General features: G+C 46.6%; 1 protein-coding gene across 1 annotated transcript in view; it reads right to left on the bottom strand.

Moving 5' to 3' along the window:
* The window catches only part of LOC145358968 (sodium channel protein type 1 subunit alpha-like), a 512,173-nt gene that overhangs the window by 94,172 nt on the left and 404,908 nt on the right, over positions 1-13,093 (bottom strand). The window contains exon 22 of the mRNA XM_080213322.1: positions 7,507-7,863. Within this exon, the coding sequence (XP_080069448.1) occupies positions 7,507-7,863 (357 nt within the window). The remainder of the gene's footprint in view (positions 1-7,506; positions 7,864-13,093) is intronic.

Genomic DNA, 13,093 nt, shown 5'->3' with positions numbered 1-13,093 from the left:
TGTGCCGCCCCTCTTGTTTACAGCACTGAAGGACAATGTCCTGTTTTTAGACCACAACAAAAGCTTTAGGGCACGATCTTACCAGCTGTTCACGCCACTCTCCCGCTGCAGTGAGGTCGGACCAAATCTCCGTTCACTGCAGCAGCATGGGAAAATCCCACCAGGCCGCAAATGACCATAATATTCCGGCCACAGGCTTTCCAGGAGAAATAATGGTCAGTTGATACTATCACTGGACCAATCGTCCGGAGGCCCAGAAGGTTTTCTTTTTGGTTTAGTTAAGGCACATGACCAGCACAGGCTTGGAAGGCTGAAGGGTCTGTTCCCGTGCTGTACTTTTCTTTGTTCTTTGAACACTGTGGGGAAATGGCAGCTGGAAGAATTTGAATTCAATCAGATTTTAAAGTCAACTGCTCAATCAAACCCTTGGAATCACAAACTTGGCTTCAATATTGGTAGCCATGAAGCTATCATCATAGAACTATAGAACCACAGAACATTACAGCTCAGAAACAGCCTTTTGGCCCTTCTTGTCTGTGCCGAACCATTTTTCTGCCTAGTCCCACTGACCTGCACCTGGACCATATCCCTCCACACCCCTCTCATCCATGTACCTGTCCAAGTTTTTCTTATATGTTAAAAGTGAGCCCGCATTCACCACTTCATCTGGCAGCTCATTCCACACTCCCACCACTCTGTATGAGTAATATTCCCTTTAAACTTTTCCCCCTTCACCCTTAACCCATGCCCTCTGTTTTTTTTGTCCCTTAGCCTCAGTGGAAAAAGCCTGCTTGCATTCACTCCATCTATACCATCATAGTTTTATACGCCTCTATCAAATCTCCCCTCATTCTTCTACGATCTAGGGAATAAAGTCCTAACCTACTCAACCTTTCTCTGTATCTCAGTTTCTCAAGTCCTGGCAACATCCTTGCAAACATTCTCTGCACTCTTTCAACCTTATTAATATCCTTCCTGTAGCTAGGTGACCAAAACTGCACACAATACTCTAAATTCAGCCTCACCAATGTCTTATACAACCTCATCATAACATTCCAACTCTTATGCTCAATACTTTGATGTATAAAGGCCAATGTGCCAAAAGCATTCTTTACGACCCTATCTACCTGTGACGCCACTTTTAGGGAATTATGTACCTGTATCGACTATTGAAAAAACCCATCTGATTCACGAAGGGGATTTTAACTTCATTGCAGTGTTCATAGAATACAATTCTATGGAGGCTATTCAATCCATTGAGTCTGGACTGACCTCAATTCCATATCAGGCACTATTCCCATGACCACACATAATTCTCTGCTAATCCCCTGGCACTAAGGGGCAATTTAGCACAGCCAATCCACCAAACCCTCACATCTTTGGACTGTGGGAGGAAACTGGAGTACCCGGAGGAAACCCACACAGACACGGGGAGAACGTGAAGACTCCACACAGACAGTGACCCAAGGCCGGAATTGAACCCGGGTCCCTGGTGCTGTGAGGCAGCAGTGCCACTGTGCCAGCCCCATTGTAAGCCTTAATGTAAGCCTAATTGTGACACTAATAAATAAATAAACTAATGTCCTTTAAGAAACCTGCCGCCTTACCCAGTCTGGCCTACATGTGACTCCAGAGCCACGGCAGTGTGGTTGATCTTAACTCTCTAAGTTCAATCAACCTAACCTGCAAATCTTTGGACTGTGGGAGGAAACTGGAGCATCCGGAGGAAACCCATGCATACAGGGGGAGAATGTGCAAACTCCACACAGACAGGGACCCAAGCTCTGTGGAGTCTGCACATTCTCCCCGTGTCTGCGTGGGTTTCCTCCGGGCGCTGCGGTTTCCTCTCATAATCTGAGAGGTGTGCTGGTTAGGTGCATTGACCCGAACAGGCGTGGCAACTAGGGGAATTTCACAGTAACTTCATTGCAGTGTTAATGTAAGCCTTGTGACTCATAAGTAAGCTTTAACTTTAACTGCCCCTGCCAAGCGTGCTGCTCAGTTTGAGGACAATTAAAGATGGGCAACAAATGCTGGCCCAGCCAGCGATGCCCACATCCCGTGAACCAATAAAAAAGGAAAGATCTGCATTTCCAGCTTGTTACATCACAAAGCGTTACATGTACAATTAATTACTTAGCTGTCAAATCCAAATGAAACACAAATTTTGTGCTATTGGGGATTTGTTAGACAAGGAGCCCCGATCTCTTCAAGAAAGTCCCAGTTTAAACAAGAAAACAAGAAGCCTGTATTTATATAGCGCCTTTCAAGACCTCACCGTGCCCCACAGTGCTTGCCAGCCAGGGGAAGGCCAGTGAGTTGGATTTTCGACCATGATCATAATAAATAGCGGCACAGGCTTAAAGGGCCGAATGGCCTTCTCCTGCTCCCACCTTCTTCCTATGTTTCTAATTAATGGTTTTTGCAGTCACAGTTGCAATGTGGGAAGCATGTCAGCCAATCTGCGCACAGCAAGCTGCCACAAACAGCAATGTGAATAATAATCAGATAAGTTACAAGAGGTTGGCTGTGGAGAAATAGAAGCCTACACCCGCAGGGGGGAATTTCCCTCTTTTTTCTTGAAATAAGCCCATTTAAAACCATCTGAGAGAGCAGACAAAGGGAGGGGGGGGGGAATGGAGAGGAGGGACTCAGGTTAACTTTTAATCTGAAAGGTGGCACCTCTGACAGTGCAGCACTCCCTTGGACTTTGGTATTGCGCTCAAGCTTCAGGGGTGAGTCTTGAACTCCATAGCCTTCCTGAAGTGGGAGCGCTATGGACCAAGCCAGCGCTGTCAGTTCAGCTGTGTAGAATCATACAACCCCTACAAGTGCAGAAGGAGGCCATTTGGGCCATTGAGTCTGCACTGGCATAAATGCCAGCCTGACCCTACCCCTCCAACCCCACGTATTTACCCTGCTACTATCCCTGACACTGGGGTCAATTTACCATGGCCAATCAACCTAATGCGCATCATCTTTGGATAGCAGGAGGAAATCGGAGGATGCTTCCTGTACCTCTCTGCGTGTATTATCTACTGGGAATGAAGGCGAGCAAACTCCTCTTTTCGCTTTCAATATAAAACTGAGGGGTCTTTAACATTCCAGTTAAAGGGAAAAGAACAGGACCTAGGTTTAACACCCTCCCTCGAGGAGAACAGTACAGCTCTCCCTCAGAATTGTATGGTCGTGTCAGCCCCGATTGCACACTCTAATCCAGGAACCTGCAAGTAGGTGACTCAGAGATTTAAGTGCTCCTGACTGAGTAGCCCCAACACCCCTCAGCCTGCTTTTTTTTGATGTGCATGTGGTGATTTTCTCTTTGTTAAACCATTTGAAAATGTCACTTCTCCCTGCCTGAAACACTTCTGCAGTGATTGGTGCAAGGTTAAATATAGGGCTCTGTAATGAGGGCAGCTGTCATCGCGAGCCATATATGTGGCTACAGAACTATTTAGTTTGACATCTCTCACTGTAGTAATTATCCGTGGCGGCCACCACCTCACCAACCTCGCAAACAAGGCTCAAACTGTGTTAAAGTGCTTTCTCCCTATAAATAAAACCTTTTAGAAAAAATATGCTTTGCCTAAAAATAGCCCGCGTTCGAATCGCTGCGGTATTACCAATCAACAAATTCTTACGGCTGTCATAGTTGTCAGTCAACTTCATATCTCTATCCACAAACATTCAGTCCCACCACCACCGGTGTCAGCTGCGTGCACCATCTCCGAGATGCGGCAACTCACCGAGGCTCCTTAGGAGACACTTTCCAAATTCACCGCCGGCACCATCCAGAAGGCCAAGGGCAGCAGATACTTGGGAAGACCACTGCTTGGGGCGGCACGCTGGCACAGCACCACCAGGGACCTGGGTTTAATTCCGGTCTCGGGTCACTGTCTCTGTGGAGATTGCACATTCTCCCCGTCCCTGCGTGGGTTTCCTCCGGGTGCTCCTGTTCCCTCCCACAGTCCAAAGACATACGGGTTAGGTTGATTGGCCATGCTGAATTGACCCTAGTATCAGGGGGGCCAGCAGGGTAAATACGTAGGGTTACGGAAATAGGGCCTGGTTAGGATTGCGGTCGATGCAGAGTCAATGGGCCGAACGACCTTCTTCTGCACTGTAGGAATTCTGTGATTCTATGAATAGTCCAGGCCACTGGATTGCTATTCCAGTAATATAACCCCAATTCTACCATTCTTGGTAAATAAGCACCAGTACAGATTGGTTGGGCCGAATGGCCTGTTTCTGAGCTGTCTGTTCTTTGCAGTGTAGTGAAATATATTGCTCCACTACTTAAATGCCAGTCAGACCGGCTGCCAAAATCGTCTTTGGAGAAGTGAAATGAAGGCCATATCTAATGGTTCGGTAAGTGTTAAAGACCTGAAGAGCAGGGAGCTCGCCTACGAAATCATCCAAAAAGAACACATTAACCGGTGCTTTATCTCACTGTGCAAATATCTACCTCACTGAACTTTAAAACTAATTAATCTGAGCTGCCACTAACATAAGGTGTTTCGCTGTTTTTTCACCCTTTCTCACAAATTACACTGGTGGTTAGATTTTGCCTCTCACTGCGTTCCTGTTGTACGCAATCTAATTGCAATTAGCACGGCCTGATACGGAATAAGGAATAAGTGCCGATACCAATTAACATCAGAACTCGATCCCAATGTCTCCATTCAATATTGAGGACTGAGGGAACTGAACACTGTTGCCAGTAGGTCCCCTGGTTAAACCATTGGCAATAGAATCCCTACAGTATAGGAGGAGGCCACTTGGTCTATCGAGCCTGCACTGACAACAATCCCACCAATGCCCAATCTCTGTAACCCCATATATTTACCCTGCTAGTCCCTCTGATACGAAGAAGCAATTTAGCACGGCCAATCCATCTAACCAGACTGTGGGAGGAAACCAGAGTACCTGAGGGAACCCGATATGGGAAGAACATACAAACTCAACACAGACATGACCCCAGGGCTGGATTCATAGAATCATAGCTTTAAATTAAGGGGTGGTAGTTATAGGACGGATGTCAGGGGTAGGTTCTTTACCCAGAGGGTGGTGAGGGATTGGAATGCCCTGCCTGCTGCAGTTGTAAATGCGCCTAGTTTGGGGGCGTTTAAGAGATCCGTGGATAGGTTTATGGATGGTAAGGGTTTGGTTTAGGTTAGAGGGTCATTGCTTTTTAACTGGTCGGTGCAACATCGTGGGCCGAAGGGCCTGTTCTGCGCTGTAATGTTCTATAGAATTCCTACAATGCAGAAGGAGGCCATTTGGCCCATTGAGCCTGCAGCGACCACAATTCCACGCAGGTCCTATCCCCCTAACCTGCAAATCCGAAGGGGCAATTTAGCATGGCCAATCAACCTAACCCACACGTCTTTGGAGCGTGGGAGGAAACCGGAGCACCTGGATGAAACCCACGCTGACACAGGGAGAATGTGCAAACTCTACACAGACAGTCACCCAGGGCCGGAATTGAACCTGTGTCCCCAGCACTGTGCGGCAACAGTGCTGACCACTGTGACACGGTGTCGCAAACAACTGCTGCTTGCAAATTGAGGATTTCCCTTCATTGGGAATGAATCAGAAGAAAATATCTGCTGTTTATGAGCCTAAAAGTAAGAACAGCACCCCCCCCAACCCCCTAAAATCAAGCTACCTAGCTCTGTCTGAAAAATATTCAACGAGCTCCCTCCCACCCACCAACGAATTAAACAAAAAACCCTGTCATAATTCTTTAGACCAGGTCAGGTCACCTCCATAGCCTGTCCCATGAAGCATTTTAAAGTGTAATTGCTGTATGGTAGAGAGAATGGGGATAAGTGGACTGTAGTCACTGAGCGCTCACAAAGGAGTCAAGGGTCAATCATCTCCTAGTGTGCTATAGATCTCTGTGATTCCACAGCTCCAATGGATGAGTGGGCTTGAGGTCAGCTGGGCGGGGGGGAGGGGGGGGGGGGGAGGGGGGGGGGTGGTGGTGGAATTGATTTAATGATTAGCTAGTGCTCCAGTTTGACAGTGTCATGACAGGTTTATAGTGGGGCTATGTGCTGGTCGATCAGAAAGACATGCAGACTATTGTAGATCCTGGCTAGTTTGACAGGGCAGCGCGGTGGTTAGCACTGCTGCCTCACAGCGCCAGGGACCCGGGTTCGATTCCCAGCTTGAGTCACTGTGTGGAGTGTGCACGTTCTCCCTGTGTCTGCGTGGGTTTCCTCCGGTTTCCCCCCACAGTCTGAAACATGCGCTGGTTAGGTGCATTGGCCGTGCGAAATTCTCCCTCAGTGTACCCGAACAGGCGTCGGAGTGTAGTGACAAGGGGATTTTCACAGTAACTTCATTGCAGTTAATGTCAGCTGACTGGTGACATTAATAAATAAATAAATCAAGCAGGGAATCCCTGAGATAGTTAACTCGGAGGGTGGTTAGAATGCAACCTGCTTGCACAGGGGGTGCTTGATGCAAATAGCACAGATGTATTAAGCAAATAAGCTTATGTAGATAAAGGAATAGAAAGCTATGTTAATAGGATGAGTGAACACAGGGAAGGAGCCTAACATGAAGCCTAACACCTAACAGAGTTGGATTAAGTGGGTTGCTCCTGTGCTATAATTTCAAGGTGATTTGATTTAAAGGTAAACTATTGCCAGAATTTTACCACCTCACCTGCCCAAGGCTCGTAAGCTCCCACCTGAGGCTAACAAAGAATGCCGTTCTGCGAACTTCGCCCACCCCGGAAATTCCGGCAATATGTTTGAGGGTGTGGGCTGGATTGTGGGAACAGTTGGTCATGCAGAGCCCCAGTAGAATAGCTCGAGAAAAACCCAGAAACATAGCTTGGGGTTACCAGAAACTCAACTGGATTCACTACATAAACACAATTGTTACAAAAGCAAGCCAGAGGCTAGGAATATTGTGGTGAGTAACTCACCTCCTGACTCCCCAAAGCCTTATCCACCATCTACAAGGCACAAGTCAGGAGTGTGATGGAATACTCCCCACTTGCCTGAGTGGGTGCAGCTCCAACAACACTCAAGCTCAACACCATCCAGGACAAAGCAGCCCACTTGATTTGCACCATATCTACAAACATTCAATCTCTCCACCACCGATGCTCAGTAGCTCCATGTACAAGATGCACTGCAGCAATTCACTAAAGATCCTTAGATCGCACCTTCCAAACACACGACCACTTCCATCTAGAAGGACAAGGACAGCAGGTACATGGGGAAACCCCCACCTGCAAGTCCCCCTCCAAGCCACTCACCGTCCCGACTTGGAAATATATCACTGTTCCATCACAATTACTGGGTCAAAATCCTGGAATTCCCTCCCTAACGGCATTGTGTGTCAACCCACAGCACGTGGACTGCAGCGATTCAAGAAGGCGGCTCCCCGCCACCTTCTCAAGGGCAACTAGGGGTGGACAATAAATGCTGGCCCAGCCGGCGACACCCATGTCCCACGAATGAATGAAAAAAAAACTTTGAGACTTACCACAAGGTTTCCGATCACCATGACCAGCATGAAGACAAGGATGCACAAGGGCTGCCCAGCCACCTCCATACAATCCCACATGGTTTCGATCCACTCGCCGCACAGAACCCGGAACACGATGAGGAAGGAATGGAAGAAGTCGGACATGTGCCAGCGTGGGAGCTGGCATTTGGGGGAGATTTTGCAAACAGACTTGCTGTAGCTTTTGCCAAACAGTTGCATCCCGACCACGGCAAAGATGAAGACAATGATGGCCAGGACAAGGGTCAGGTTGCCCAAAGCGCCCATCGAGTTACCGATGATCTTAATGAGTGTGTTGAGTGTGGGCCACGACTTTGCCAGTTTGAAAACTCTAAGCTGTGAAGTAAGATTGGGCAAAAAAAAAAATTACATCAGACAACAGACATTCAGGGAGTAATAAATAAGACCCAATAAATGAGTGAACAGGAAGGAAAGTTTAATGAATGTCTCCCAATGAATTGAAACTCAACAAGTCAACTGAGGCACATTATCTTCAAATCTGATTCTGCAGATAAACACATTAGGTTTTATTCATTGGATTGGGTAGTCCGAAGGGAAACACAGGGAATAAGGACTGGAGCACCCTCTGAAATAGCCTTGCAAGTCACTCAATTTAAGGACAATTAAGGGATTGGCAACAAATGCTGACCCGCCTGTGGGGGAAGGGAAGGGGAGGGGAGGGGGAGGGGGTGGGGGGTGGGGGGTGGGGGGAGGGTGGTGTGTAACATTCTGGCCCAGGCTGGGGAAGCTTCAGTTGTTCTCCTTGGAGTGAAGGAGTTGTGAGAGGTCTGTGTGGACTTTGCACATTCTCCCTGTGTCAGCGTGGGTTTCCTCTGGGTGAGCCAGTTTTTCTCCCACAGGGCACAGATGTGCAGGTAGGTTCATTGGCTGTGCTAAATTGTCCCTTAGTGTCCCAGGAAGCATAGGGTAGAGGGATTCTAGGGATAAATTTGTGGGATTACGGGGATAGGGCCTGGGTGGGATTGTTGTCGGTGCAGACTCAATGGGCTGAATGGCCTCCTTCTGCACTGCAGTGATTCTATGATTCAGGATCCGACAGAGGTGTACAAGATTTACAAACGAGGGACACAGAGAGACTGAATTTTTAAGAACGAGGGAATGCCAGTGAAAGGATTGCCCAGAAATATTGGAGGGATGTGAGGAAGAGCCTTTTATAACTCAGCAATAATCTGGAACTTGTTGCTGAGGAGGGTGGTGGAAGCAGAGGTGATCAAAGACTTCAAAAGTGAGTTGGATGGGCACTTGCAGGGCTAACTGGGATGCATGGCTGATCTGAATCTGTGCTGTGATGATTCCATATCTCAATCTCAACCGTGCCCTTTGCCTCCATAAGAATTCCTTTTTGTTCCCTCATTTGTTCCACCTTTTACATTTACTATTTACTATCTACATAACTGCACTGGTCTTTTGGGTGTGACATTAGTTCTAGATTCTCCCACAAGAGGAAACATCCTCTTCATATCCATCTTGTCAAGACCCCTCACAATCCCTCCCTCTTTGAATAATGGAGTTACAATTGCTATCTTCCAATCTAATGGGACCTACTTCAAAGCTTGGTGCTTTGAAAAATTAAAACCAGTGCATTGATGACCTCATTAATCGCTTATTTCAAGACCCCACGATGAAGCCCATCAGGTCCCAGCACTTGTCAGCCCACAGACTACCGCGAGGCCTGGATAGATTGGACGTGGAGAGGATGTTTCCATTAGTGAGACAGACTAGAAGGTACAGCCTCAGGGTGAAGGAACCCTCCTTTAAAATTGAGATAAAGAGGAATTTCTTCAGCCAGAGAGTGGTGAATCTGTGGAACTCTTTGCCACAGAGGGCTGTGGAGGCCAGGTCATTGAGTGTCTTTAGGACAGAGATAGATAGGTTCTTGATCAATAAGGGGATCAAGGGTTACAGGGAGAAGGCAGGAGAATGGGGATAAGAATCATATCAGTCATGATTGAATGATGGAGCAGAAGCAAGGGGCTAACTGGTCTAATTCTGCTCCTGCATCTTGTGGTCTTTTCCATTTTTTTCTCATTGTTGCTGGGCCATCTGCTAGAAATCCTTTTATTGATACTTCAATGGTTTAAACGGGGTTTTGTTTATTTTTACTCTGGGATCTTTTATGCCTTGCACTGTGAGGGGGAAGACTGACTGACAAATCAAAGTCAAGTGGTTCTGCCCCAGGTAAACATCTAAAGATTCATTTTCAGTTTTGGTTTAGAAGCGGGTGGACACCTGATTGAAAATAAGTGTTTCCCTCTCTTTCTCTCTCTCTTGCATTGGAAATTCTGCTGTTAGCTGGAAGTAAAGTTCCTGGCCTTCTTGGAGTGGAAACTCTGCTACTGGTGGTTGGCTCAATTAGAGTCTTTCCCTTCCTGGTGTTTTGGAAGCTGTTCTGACTTCAAGCTGTTCTGGGTGTCTCTCCAGAGGGCTTTCAAAACTGAGAAGTCAGAGTCTCAATTCTCCAACCAAAGGACTGTTCCAGCATCACTTGAACATTTATATTTGCCATGTTAACCCTGTGACAACTGTTTTGTTTGATTGGTACATTTCTTATATTCATTAAGGATTACATTATATGATGATTGTTTTTTTCTTGTTTGTAATTGGTAAAAGTTTTTGCTAATGCTCTTTTTATACATGTTAACTGTATACTTAAATAAATAGTGTTTGATAAAAGCTCATTTGAATTGTACCTGAGGTGACACACATCATGCTCACTTTAGCTAAATTCAAAGTGCAAAACTTATGATGCAGGCGGACTTCATAAACCACTTTGGAATTTCTGACCTGAATTCTAACATGGGTTTCCTTTCGTGCTATTCACTAATCGATTCTCAAGCACTCTCTTTATCTTGTTTATCCTTCTGTTCATCTGTCCTCCATGAATATCAATGTTCCTAAGGATGGCACGGTGGCACAGCTGCCTCACAGCGCTAGAGACCTGGGTTCAGTTCCCAGCTTGGGTCACCGTCCATGCGGAGAGTGCATGTTCTCACCGTGTCTGCACGGGTGTTCCTGTTTCCTCCCCAGTCCGAAAGATGTGCTGGGTAGATGCATTGGCCGTGCTAAATCCTCCCTCAGTGTACCCGAACAGGTGCCGGAGTGTGGCGAGAAGGGGATTTTCACACTGACTTCATTATGGTGTTAATTTCAGCCTACTTGTGACACTAATAGATAAACTAAAGCTTCTCTATCACTGGGTTAAAATTCTGGTACAGCACTGTGGGTGCACCTACACCATGCAGACCTCAGTGGTTCAAGGAAGTATCTCACCATCACTTTCTCAAGAGGGATGAGGGATGGACAATAATTGCTGCTTAGTTAGCAACACCCCTATCCCCAGAATAAATTAGTTTTTAAATGGTTCAAACATTGAGGGATAATATGTTAATATTAATTATTAGTTAGGCTTGGATATTCAAGGCTCAGATTGTGAGAGAAGTTATGGAGATGATTATTAAAATAATATTATTCCTCTATTGAAATGCTGTGAAAGCCTCGATGGCCATGAGCAGGTTCAAAGGGAACCCGCCTATTGATATGTTAGTTCCTATTTACAGCTGTTTAATGGTGTATTCCATAAACATAACAGGCAATGTTAAAAGGTGATGGAAACGTAGCCTTATATTACACAAATTGTACAAGACATTGGTAAGACCACACTTGGAATACAGTTCTGGTCGGTGCTGGGGCCTCAGCTATTTACCATTTATATAGATGATCTGGAGGAGGGAACCGAGTGTATGGTGTCAAAATTTGCTGATGACACCAAGATTGGTGGAACGGCAAATTGCGCGGAGGGTGTGGAGAGTCTGCAGAAGGATCTAGATAGGCTGGGCGAATGGGCCAGGAACTGGCAAATGGAATTTAATGTTGGCAAGTGCGAGGTGGTCCACTTTGGTAGGAATAATGGTAGGAAGGACTATTACTTACGTGGCGAAAAACTGTAGCGTGCGACGGTGCAGAGGGACCTCGGGGTCCTTGTGCATGAGTCGCAAAAACCCAGCCTGCAGGTGCAGCAGGTGGTCAGGAAGGCGAATGGGATGCTGGCCTTCATAGCGAGGGGGATTGAATATAAAAGTAGGGAGGTCTTGCTGCGGCTGTATAGGGCATTGGTGAGGCCGCAGCTGGAGTACTGTGTGCAGTTTTGGTCGCCGCATTTACGCAAGGATATTTTGGCCTTGGAGGGAGTGCAGAGGAGGTTTACTAGGCTGATACCGGAGTTGAGGGGGTTGAGCTATGAGGAGAGGCTGAATAAACTAGGCTTGTACTCATTAGAGTTTAGAAGAATGAGGGGAGATCTCATTGAGACGTATAAGATGATGAATGGGATGGATAGGATAGAGGTGGAGAGACTCTTCCCGCTCAGAAAGGGCAGTAGGACTAGGGGGCACAGCCTCAAGATAAAGGGGGGGCGGTTTAGAATGGAGTTGAGGAGGAACTTCTTCACTCAAAGGGTGGTGAATCTCTGGAATTCTCTGCCCGTTGAAGTGGTGGAGGCTGCCTCGCTAAATATTTTTAAGACGCGGGTTGATGGGTTTTTGATAAGAGAGGGGATTAAGGGTTATGGGGAGAGGGCGGGAATGTGGAACTGAGCCACGACAGATCAGCCATGATCTTATTGAATGGCGGGGCAGGCTCGAGGGGCTAGATGGCCTACTCCTGCTCCTATTTCTTATGTTTTTATGTCACCCTATTATAGAAAGGATAATATTAAACTAGAAAGAGTGCAGAAAAGGTTTACTAGGATGCTACCGGGACTTGATGGTTAGAGTTAGAAGGAGAGGCTGGATAGACTGGGTCATTTTCCCCTTTAGTGTAGGAGGCTTCAGTGTGACCTTATAGAGGTCTATAAAATAATGAGGAGCATAGATCAGCTAGACTGTCAGTATCTTTTCCAAAAGGTAGGAAAATCTAAAACTAGAGGGCGTAGGCTTGTGAGAGGGGAGAGATACAAAAGAGGGGCAATTTTTTCACACAGAGGGCGGTAAGTGTCTGGAATGAGCTACCAGAGGTAATAGTAGAGGCAGGTACAATTTTGTCTTTTAAAAAGCATTTAGAGAATTACATGGGTACAATGGGTACAGACGGATGTGGGCCAAACGTGGGCAATTGGGATTAGCTTAGGAGTTTAAAAAAAAGGGTGGTATGGACAAGTTGGGCCGAAGGGCCTGTTTCCTGTCAACCTCTATGATGCTATTATTATAATTGCATGAGGTCTTTGGGCCTCTAAAGTGTGCTGCGGATGTGAACTTGAGTGGCTAACACTGGTTAGTACATTTCCCTAAATACTGGGGAAAGACTGAGGTGTGGGCGGTGTTTCCTTTAAGATGAATTAGACATCTGGAGAAAGCATAGCTCCTGGCCCTAGCCCACCCCTCATCCATCTCCATTGGTCCTTGCAAATTGGCAGCAGGGTTAAGTATTGACAATCTTTTAAAATGGGGGAGTCACTGACTCAGGCGTCATTTGTTGCGTATTCCTACTTGCCTTCGAGAAAGGGGTGGTCAGCTGCCATTTTGAACCGCTGCAGTCTGTGTCGTGTAGG

The sequence above is a fragment of the Carcharhinus amblyrhynchos genome, chromosome 2 (genome assembly GCF_965287045.1).
Source record: "Carcharhinus amblyrhynchos chromosome 2, sCarAmb.v2.hapA, whole genome shotgun sequence".
NCBI classification, from domain to species: Eukaryota; Metazoa; Chordata; class Chondrichthyes; order Carcharhiniformes; family Carcharhinidae; genus Carcharhinus; species Carcharhinus amblyrhynchos.
This window is presented reverse-complemented; position numbering and strand designations above follow the sequence as displayed.